This window comes from Condylura cristata, unplaced genomic scaffold (genome assembly GCF_000260355.1).
Source record: "Condylura cristata isolate star-nosed mole 26May11 unplaced genomic scaffold, ConCri1.0 scaffold00007, whole genome shotgun sequence".
NCBI classification, from domain to species: Eukaryota; Metazoa; Chordata; class Mammalia; order Eulipotyphla; family Talpidae; genus Condylura; species Condylura cristata.
The window spans coordinates 47,825,454-47,837,009 of NW_004567108.1; the positions used below are offsets into that span (position 1 = coordinate 47,825,454).

At 34.3% G+C, this 11,556-nt stretch overlaps 1 protein-coding gene across 3 annotated transcripts in view; it reads right to left on the reverse strand.

Moving 5' to 3' along the window:
- Positions 1-3,281: 3,281 nt before the first annotated feature.
- GPBP1 (GC-rich promoter binding protein 1) overlaps positions 3,282-11,556 on the reverse strand; it is a 64,350-nt gene continuing 56,075 nt past the window's right edge. For all 3 annotated transcript variants that reach the window (XM_012721933.1, XM_012721934.1, XM_004678302.2), the window contains one exon: positions 3,282-4,240. In XM_012721933.1, coding sequence (XP_012577387.1) covers positions 4,082-4,240 — 159 coding nt within the window. In that variant the 3' untranslated portion in view covers positions 3,282-4,081. The remainder of the gene's footprint in view (positions 4,241-11,556) is intronic.

Genomic DNA, 11,556 nt, shown 5'->3' on the forward strand with positions numbered 1-11,556 from the left:
TGGACTATTTTTTTTTCAAGTTATCAATGCTGCCACCTAAACAAGTCTGTTCTGATGTGCCAATTTAAGAAGTAGCTGAAAGTAATTATCTTCCTGTCTTTATCACAATTATCCAGCCCATTATCTTTGCTCATGTTTAGCATCCCAGAAAACGGAAAAATCCTTGAAAGAAATGTAGTGAAGGAATTACGGTGCTTACCTTACTTCCACAAATAGCTTTAAGTGATGTGACTACTGGGAACCATCCTATTTTTTTTTTTTTTAAAGGTTTGAAAGCACTCAAGTCAATCTTGTAATTAATTCACAACAGTAATTTACCGTAAGTTTCATGATTACATTTCACAGAACTGGTAAAACCTTAAAGATAAAACAAGGTTATCATCAAACTTTGTTAACTGAGCATGCCAAATGAAGCAAAGATGGGCAGCTCAATTTTAGTTAACTGACACCACCACCAGACAGCTTTGCACTATATACAGCTGTTTATAGTACTGTTAAATCTAAGGTTTTAATTTAAAACATGTACTACGTATTACTAGTTACTGAATAATATGGTAACAGCTAAAATGTATAGAACACATTACTAAGTAAGTATCCAACATTACACCAGGTTCTCTTCATGATTCTTTTCCTCCTCCTAACACCACTACAAAAATCAGTATTAACATCAGAAGAAGTAAAGTATCCAGATTCAGGTCACAGCTCTTAAAAGCCAATTTTAACTTTCAAATTCAGGCGTCACTAATCCTACTCTGCTGCATGTCACTACGTAAAAATGTCCCAACAGAAAACTGCTAAAGTGAACATAACACAGCAGTGATCTTACTTATAACAGATCCAATGACTGACACATTATAAAGGACAATCACAGTGCCAGATAAGATTTCTACAAAAATACTACGTAAGTGGAGTAAATTTATAGGATAATTTAAGCAATGGCAAGTGACTGCGTTATGTTATGCCTCCTCAGTCAAAAAGCCTTTTAAAGTATGCAATTACAAAATTATACAATTACCCCCAAGTTCCAAGTTCTTAATTACAAATTTTTCAGCATACTTATCCCACAGAACCCATAATTATGCATTAAAACTATAGCTTTCTATAGTGTACCATAATTTTATCCTCCTAATTTCAGGCATTCAGTTATTTTGTTGCCCTAAAGCAACAAAATAATGTAACATTAAATAACAAAATGAAATTTCTCCATAACTTAGATTTTTTAGGAATTTTGCTATAGCTTGAAATGACCTATCTCCTTCCCCAAAAGCCAAATAACCAAAGTTAACTTTTCAAAAGAAAAAAATCCCTTTTTCTTTAAAAGTCCTAACAATATCCCCCAGTTTACCATGTAAGCCACAATTTAAATCATCTTGCTTTAAAGAAAAGTTTTATAGGCACACATGTGCCTTTTTAAATCCACGTATCTAGATTCTTTCATAAGGATTATGAATCATGAAGTTTCAAATAGAATCTGATGTCAGGGTAAAGATCCATGTTTTTTCTAGCTAAAAACAACTTGAGATTTCTAAGTAAGTTAAAAATACATGTTTATAGAACCATATTCTAACAACAGTACATTAGAAACACTAGCAAAATGGATGAGGAACATTTGCTTAGGTACCAGACCCTTCAACATACTGAATTTAAATTTTTTATATGAACCTGACGTTCATCAAATCAATGGTTGCATTTAGGTGAACATATCTGTATTTATTTTTTGACTTCAATAAAAATATATTTATGAAATAAAATTCTCATCCTTTTCTTAATATAAACCAAGATACAATTTTTGAAATGCTGTTTTAAACCCATTAAGAATTTTGCTCATTAATTACAATTCATAACAAAAATAAATACTAGGGAAGATGGCATTATGAGGTAAGAATTACAAATGGAGCACCATGAAAGTTTGGGAGGTGACAGCTATATACACTACTTGATTGCACTGACGGTTTCACAGGTCAAAATATATATCAAAATATATGCTGCAAGTATGTAATTTATGTCAAGCTATACTTCAATAAAGTGGGTTGTTGAAAAAACTTAATTTAGAGAAACTGAATTCAACCAGCCAAAATTAATTTCCCCCCAAACCTCAAGTCTTTTTTAACTTTGGCAATTCACACCAGACGTACAACTTTGCTCATTTCTACACTTGTGGGCTTCCTCCAAAAAAATATGGTCTAAAATTGTTGCCAGTTGACCATCATTTTAAAAGCAGGTTAAAATTATGCTTATGTTTAACAGTTCTATTAAAATACATTTGTAAGGCTCCACCCCAACCAAACTTATTAATCCTATCACTTAAGGGATAAAATAACTATATTACTATACTATACTAGATTTATAAAGAACTACTAAACACACCCTCATGCTGCAATGCATAAATATTGCTTAACTGATAAATGAGGCCCCAAGATTTATCTGAATATAAAGTAGAAGATACCAGAAAATCAAATAATTACAACATATTTCCTGCAAATTACTTAGAAAACACAGTAAGATAGATTTTAGTGTAAGCCACATTTCTCAGATCCCTTGTAGCATTTGCTAGCAAATACCATTTGCATTAAATTTCACTAATCTACTAACCAAGGAAGTGCTACCCAAGACTCTTTGAGTTGATAATTAACAGTTTTGTCAAACTGTAACAGGACTGATGTGGCATATAGTAAAATGACTACATTAAAAAGCTGACTTTAAGACATATTAAATATTTTGTTACCACTCTAACTCATCCTCCTAAGGTTTGTGAGGGTAATGCCCTGCTCTTTTTCCCCCTTACTATTCTCAGTGTGAACAAAAAAATCTGACTTTAAGAGTTGGGGGAGGGAAGAGTGTGTGTGTCCAGGCAGGATACTGAGGTGGACACAGCACAAAATTTGCAGCCTTCTAGGAAGGCACAATTTTTTTAAAATAGAATAAGTACTGACATAAAAGCTAAAACATTTCTGCTTCTAATGTTATACTCTTTACAACTGAAACATATTTAAAAATGAGAGAATCAGGTGGAGTGGCAAATGATGGTAAAAAAAAAAACAGAAAAATTAAGTCAATTATTCTAATCAATTCTAAAATGTGCAAATGAAAAGAAAGTGGTTAGCATTAATTTAATAACTGTATTAAGCAGCTGATAATAAGAACTATTTTTCATAGCTTGTTTTTTTCTAAAATCAGAAAGTAATCACCATCTTGAATAAAGTAGAACTGTTTTAATTAGTGAATAAAACACATATGGATTTTAGAGCCCAATACCTCGAACACTACAGAAAACAACAATATTCTGAAAATCCAGTTTATTTTCCATGTTGTGGACAGATCCAGTCAGTGTGATCAGTTTTTCTGCAAGTGTAATAATTTATCAAAATAAGTTTTCCCACAAGACTCTTTTCCATCAACTCTGAAAACCCTGGTCTGACACATATCCAAATAAAGCTCTTGAAAATCACCTCTTAAAATTTGGAAGAAAGTGTGGCAAGTCTTTTCCGTAACATTTACTACAAAATGGCTAAAGAGCAATTTATGTTTTTAAAAGGTGACTAGTACAACAGCTGAATTCAGGAAATTAATGTTTTAGTGCACTTTGCTCCAGTTTTAGCCAACATGCTACATTGTCCTTTTGAGGGGGACTTGGGGCGCACAAAGTGGACTTGAGGATTTCCATTGTACGAAAAAGATAGGACTCTGCAAGCAAAACAGTGTAAGCTGCCTTTTTTTCTTAAGACCTGGACATTTTAAGACAGAAGCTTTGCAAAACATTACACAATTTTTTATTATTAAATGAGAAAATCTCATTTGTTACATCGTCACATTGCTAGTCAGAGAAATGCTGCAGTGATGAAGAAAGTCAATGTTGGATCAACCAAAGTCCTCATGTCTACAACATTCATTTACAAAGAAAATAATGTTCAACACAGCCCAACACAACATTCTTGGTTTTCTTCATATTGAAGTCCCCCAAAAAATCATCTTCTAATGGGGTATTTTACTACATAAATTATAGTTCTTCATTTTTACAATTCACCCCAAACTGTATGAGAGATGTATCACACTAAAATTTCTAAAGCTGTTAGGAAATCCTTCACACATCATCATCATCTGATGTGTCACTGCTACTTGTTTCTGTGTCATCATTCTCAATAGTGGGTTTGAAAGTGCTGTTTTTCCAGGGTCCAAACTTGAAGTCACAGATCAGGCCATTTTTCAAAATACCATTTTTTCTCAGACCATTCTTCTGTAACTAAAATATCAAAAATAAATAAATTAAATAAACTACCCTCCAAGAGTTATTTAACATAACAATGATATAATACTTAACTATAACCATGAATATACTAAAGTTAATAAAACTGTAATAAAACTATGTTGAACATTTCACAGCTGGTAACATTCTGAAAAAACACACAGATAATGAGGCCACTGATCTAACAAATTATTTCCTAGGAATAAATCACTACCCACTGGGAGATAAAAACACATTTACTCAACCACCATACAAAAAAAATAAGTATAGTGAAAAAAGCAAAAAAAAATTGATGCAAACAGGGTTAAGTAAGAATACCAAACTGTGACTGTCAGTTTGGTATTCAAATTGTTAGGTACTAAATGTTAAAAATTTTCAATTCCTTAGGTGAAAATACCTTTTGGTGCTATTCAGAATATACTGAATCAGTAACTATTAAACTATAGATTTTTTTATTATTCTAATTTAACAGGACTATTAAGAAATCCCACAATTTGCTTTTCATACCCATACTTACTTATGTATTACAAATACTGATCATTTTGTACTCCAAAAAAACCTCCTTAGGCTTCTTAATTGAAAGCACGAACTACACCTGACCTGGCATAGAAAGTATTTTTGTAGTCTAACTCCAATATATTTTCTACCTCAGATCATAATTAAAAGCAAAGGCTATAAAATCAGACCAGGGTTCAAATTCCAGCTCCATTATAAACCCAAAACCTAAAAAAAAATTGAAAAACCTCTCAGAGCTTTATTTTCATCTCTACATAGCAGGACCAATAATAATATCTACTTCATACAAATGCTACAAAAATGCATTTAGAATAATAGCTGAAGGGTATTAAGAGCTTATACAATGTTACTATTAGGGAGGCCATGTCACTTATTCAAATAAAGGCATTTTAGAAAATTAAATCACTAACAGTAACTATAGAGGGTCAATCTGTATATACTGGGGCTTGCGCTATCAGGCACGTCAGTACTCAGACTCACCTATTACTGCTTTCATGACCTTTCCTTTAAAACTTTCTCCCTGTAGCTCCAGACACTGTAAACCCCAATATGCCCTAAATATCCTTACTTTTTGCCTTTGTTACTTCCTCCACGAGGAATGTTGTTCCCTTATCTTTACCTGTCAATGACAATTCTTTAATTGTGCTTTCTATGTGGGCACAAATTTTTGTTTTCCCAGCGTTACATAATAGGATCTGGTATGTAATAGGCACTTTAGAAATATCTGTTGAATTTGTGCTCTCTCCTCTCTCCTATCCTCGACCTTAAACATTTTGAACACTGCTAACACATTCTGTTTTATATCGGAATCTAGCTACCCTCATAAAACTGTTATGTCAATCTCTAAACTGCAAATATCCTAGGCATAGTAAATAATTCTCCTTTATTATTAACAGATACAATAGAAATAATTTTATGATTTTTCAGTCACCTGAAATGTAGACATGATATGCCATCTTTATTAAAGAAAATATATCCACCTGTATTATTATTCAATGTGAATTTTATGCTTACAAGCCACTGTCTCCACCCCAAAGTATACACTACATTTTTATATCAGTTATTTTACTATCAATAGGTTTCAACTATCTGTACTAATCATTAAAAGGTTTTAAAGCCAATTATCTTAATAATATTATGCTTTCCTTAGAACTATCACCATGATAATATTACGCAGTGAATCCCAATTTCTTTCTTCAAATTAAAGATGATTCTACCAAAGGATATACAATTTGTAAAGGAATGGGTATTACTGCAAACATATGAGTTCCAAAGGCATGAAAGCAGCTTGATCTATGACTTTCCAGTACATAATTAAATTATTAAAACATTCTTAAAAGCAAGAGTATAGGGACAGAAAACAAACCAGTGGCTGCTAAAAGTATAAAAGCTAGACATGAGATACCTGAATGGGGTAACGAGGAAATTAAGGGTAAGATGGCTATATAGCCATATACATTTGTTAAAACTCATCCAACCACACACTTAACATTATTTTTTGCATGTAAATTACTGCAATGTAATAAATGACAACGTCTCCTTTAAAACTAATACCATCTGCTTCAAAACCATGTTGTGAAAATAAAATGGTTCACTAAGAACTTCTGAATAACAATTTTAATTAATTGCAAAGAAAGATATATAAAATTGGAAGGATCTTTGTTCACAGACATGACCTATGTAGAAAAGCCATAAATATTTCACCCAAAAGCAGCCCGGATGGGCCAGGGGTTAAGTCACAGCAGTATCAACACTATGGCCTGAATTCAAATGCCGACCAGTGAGCTAACCCACTTACGGCACAGCAGACCTCTCCTGTTTCATCCACTGCTCCCCTCAGCAGTGTATTTCAGTAGATCTGCCAGTTCTACTCCCTCTCACCTCCCACACCTCTGGCCTATACCCCATTCTTTCATGCCAAAAACAAAACCACCTTGTAAAAACCAATGAAAGCACAGAAATCAATACAGAAGTAACTGTATTCCTGTGACATCCTAAGACGTAATTAAGAAAATCACTCTAGGCCCTCCCTAGTGGCACAGTGGGTTAAAGCACAGCACTAAGAAACTAAAACCACTTCCACAAGAGTTCAATTCCCGCCTGCCCCAGAGGTGATCAACATGGTTTGGCAGACCTCTCCTGACCCCGCTGCTCCCCTCAGCAGTGTACCTTGTCAATCTGCCTGTTCTGCTCCCTACTCTGTCTATGGTGAGTCCTCTCACCATCCCTATACCTCTGGCCTGTACACCAGTTCTGTATGCACAAATAAATTTTAAAAAAAAGAAAGAAAGAAAAAGAAAACCACTTGATTTACAATAGTATTAAAAAGAATAAGCAGCAGGCCCTCTCTGGTGGCACAATGGATCAGGACACAGCTACAAGCTGGCCGTAGCTGCTTCAGTGCAAGTTCGATCCCAACCCCAGGTGACCCACATGGAGCAGCAGACCTCTCCTGTCTCCCCACGGTTCCCCTCAGCAGTGTACTTCCTCAATCTGCCTGTTCTGCTTCCCAGTCTGTCTCTGGTGACCTGGTGAATCCTCTCACTTTCCTTGCAGCTCTGACCTGTATCCCAGTTCTGTATGCATAAACAAACAGATTAAAAAAAAAATAATAAGCAGTAGTAGTATAAAGGAATAAACTAGCTGGAGGGAGGAGACCTGGGGGGGGAGGGGGACACTAAAGAAAACACCAAAACCCCAAAAAGACATCAACTTAACATTCGAAAGCAAACATTTCTCAAAGTTATCCACAGGTTATGTGCAATCCACTTTTTAAGAAATAGAAAAATCCATGCTATATTTCACAGGAAACTTCCCCTGCAGCTCTGACCTATATACCCCAGTTCTGTATGCATAAACAAACAGATTTAAAAAAAAAAAAAGAATAAGTAGTAGTAGTATAAAGGAATAAACTAGCTGGGGGGGGAGAGGGAGGACTAAAGAAAACACCAAAACCCAAAAAGACATCAACTTAACATTCTAAAGCAAATTATTTCTCAAAGTAATCTACAGGTTATGTGCAATCCATTGTTTAAGAAATAGAAAAATCCATGCTATATTTCACAGGAAACACGAGTTATTGTTAAGTATCAGACTAATTGTTGAGAAGTTGGAGATTTTATACTTCCTAATTTCAAAACTTATTGTAGAGCTGTAGTAACTCAGAGTATAGTACTAACATTAACAGAGTGAAAAACATAACCCTTGCTTATAGAGTCAAATGATTTCAATAAGAATGCCGAGAGTATTCAATGGAGAAAGGACAGTCTTTTCTACAAATGTACTTGGAAAAAAGAACACCTATATACACAAAAGATTCAAGTTGGAGCTTTACCTTATACCAAGTACAAAAATCAACACAAAATGCATGAAAACCTAAACATAACAATGACAACTTCTAAAATAATGGTTTTAGTAGAAAACTTCACAACAGTGAATTTGACAATGATTTCTTGCAGTGACAACAGCAGCAGAGGTAATAAGAAAAAGATGGATAAATTGGATTACATCAAAATGCATAACTTCTATGCTTCAAAGATACAGTCAACTGTGAAAATACCATCACAACAGGAAGGAAGAAAATATCTGCACATCATATAAGTAAGAGATCAATATCCAGAATATACAAAGAAGCATAAGCATGATAAGTCAATAACAAAAACCAGTCCTATTAACAAAATGGGCAGATAAAAATAGATGACTGGATTAAAAAGATGTGGTACATATATACAAGGGAATATTACTCAGCAACCAAAAAAGAGAAATACATGTCTTTTGCAGAAACTTGGATGGAGCTGGAAAAGATAATGCTTAGTGAGGTAAGCCAGAAAGAGAAAGAAAAATACCAGATGGTTTCGCTCATAGCAGAAGTATAATGGACCAGGCGAGAAAATAACAAGAATAACGAACAGCCATATACCAGAGACATTTGGTTGGGGTGGAGTGGGGAATGGGATCCAAAACTGGGGGGGAGGGGGGGGAACGGGACTGCACGGGTGACTTGGTGATAGGAAGCCACGGGGATTACAACTGAGATGGAAAAAAAAATGTACAAAATGATGTAGAAATAAACTGTTATATTAAAAAAAAATGTGGTACATATACACAATGGAATATTACTCAGCAACCAAAAAATACATATACACATGCCTTTTACATCAACATGGATGGATGGAGCTGGAAAAGATCGTGGTTAGTGAAATAAGCCAGAAAGAAGAGGAAAAATACCAGATGATTTCACGGGATTATGGTAATGGCACACGGGTGACTTGGTGATGGGAAACCCATGGGGATTACAACTGAGATGGAAAAATGCAAAAAATGATGTAAAAATAAACTATTATATTTTTATAATACAAACTGTTCAAATTGTAACTCTTAATCAAACAAATATGGCCACTCCAATAAAAAAATATAACTGTCCTAAAAAGGGGGGGGGGGGAAACTGGGGCACATGATTTGAATAGACATTTCTACAAAGAATATATATAAGAAGTGATTGAGTACATGTACAAGACATTCAACATCACTCACTAATTATTTAGGAAATACATATCAAAACAACTCAGTTATTAGGATAGTTATTTTATGAAAAAGGAACCCTTTGTTAAGTACAGATGGAGAGAATATAAAATGGCATCATTACTATAGAAAAACAGTATGGCCATCCATCAAAAAGTTAAAAATAGATTACCATATGACCCAGAAATTCCACTTCTAGGTAAAGGATTAATAAAGCAGAGATTTGAACAAAATATTTTTATAATGATGTTCACAGCAGCATAACTCACAAAAGCAAAAAGGTTAAAGAAACTCAACTGCCCACTAATAAGTAAATGGACAGACTGAATGTATACAATGAGATATTACTAAGTCTTTAAAGGAAAGGAATTCTGACACACGCTATCTAGATGAATCTTAAGGACATTATGCTAAGTGAAACAAGCCAGTCACAAAAGGATTAATTTTGTATATATTTGACTCAAGTAGTCAAATTCAGAAAGCAAAAGTAGATTAGTTGTTTCCAGAGGTTGGAGGAAGCAGGAAATGAAAATTATAATTTAATGCATAGTGTTTTGTTTTCTAAAATGAAAACAACCCTAATGTGACTATAATGTGTAATGACTATACAACAATCTGAATGTACTTAACTGCCACATTAATACTAATATGGTTTATATAGTTAAGATTTATATGGTTAAGATTAGTTCTGATGTTTTAAGCAAGCTTTTAAAACTACAGGAGAAAAATCAGTATTGTAAATTCACCCTTAAAATTTTTTTCATTACATCACTAATACAGAAAAATCACTTCTACATGACCAGATGTATAAAAAAAATAAAATAAAATGGATTTGGAAAAGCATTTCAATTTCCTTGATGCATTATCAAATATTTCCTAATGTTCTTTCACAAAGGAAAACACAGAGACACAGGACCTCCTTGGTGGCACAAGCAATGAAGTCTTAGCACTATCAAGCTATCAGCAGCTACTATGGCACAAGTTTAATCCCTGGCCAGGGCACTAACCCACATAGTGCAGCAGACCTCTCCTGTCTCACCCACTTCTCCCCGCAGCAGTGTAATTCAGTAGATTGGCCTGTTCTGCTCTCCACTCTTGTCTCTGGTGAATGCTCTCACCACCCACTCCATAATGCTGGCCTACACTCCAGTTTTTGTATGCATAAATAAATAAATCTTTAGGGGGGAAAAGAAAACATAATAAACATAGTGACATAAAAGAATATGTGTTAGACCCAGATATAAACTCAAAGGTTTATATAGCTAATCTTTGACAAAAGGGCAAAGAACATACAATGGAACAAAGAAAGTTTATTCAACAAATGGTGCTGGGAAAACTGGGAAGCTACGTGCAAAAAAAAAAAAAAATGAAACTAGATCACTACCTCTCACCATGCACCACAATCAACTCGAAGTGGATTAAAGACTACACATAAGAACAAAAACCATAAAATACCTGGAAGCAATGATGGGCGAAACACTACACAACATACACTTTAGTAACATCTTTGAAGATACAGCACCCAACACAATGATAATGATCAAATTAAAGAGCTTCTGTATAGCAAAAGAGACATTACAAAAACAGACATCCCACTGATTGGTAAGAAATTTTCTGACACAAAACTAACAGTAAAGGGTTGATCACAAAGACATACAAAGAACTGATGAAACTCAACAAAAATAAACAACCCCATTAAAAAATGGGCAGGAGAGCTAAAAAGACAGTTCTCCAAAGAAGAAATACAGATGGCCAACAAGCATATGAAAAAATGTTCAACATCACTTGTAATAAGGGAGATGCAATTAAAACCACAATGAGATACCACCTCACCCCAGTGAAAAATGACACATCTTAAAAATAACTAGCAACAACAAATGTTGGTGAGGATGTGGAAATAAAGGAACTCTCCTGCACTTCTGATGGGAATGCAAACAACCACTACGGAAAAAAAGTGTTTGGAGTTTTCTCAAATTGCTAAAAATGGTGCTTCCATATGACCCAGCAATCCCACTCCTAGGTATCTACCCAAAAGACACAAAAACATGGATTTCAGTAAATATGCACCCTCATGTTTACTGCTGCTTTATTTACAATTGGAAAGACATGGAAACAACCCAAATACCAAAAGTAGATGACTGGATTAAAAAAAAAAAAAAACCATGGTCGATATACACAATAGAGTATTACTCAGCAACCCAAAAAAAAAAAAGTGCTTTTTGCAGCAACATGGATGGAGCTGGAAGGGATCATGCTTAGTGAAATAAGCCAGAAAG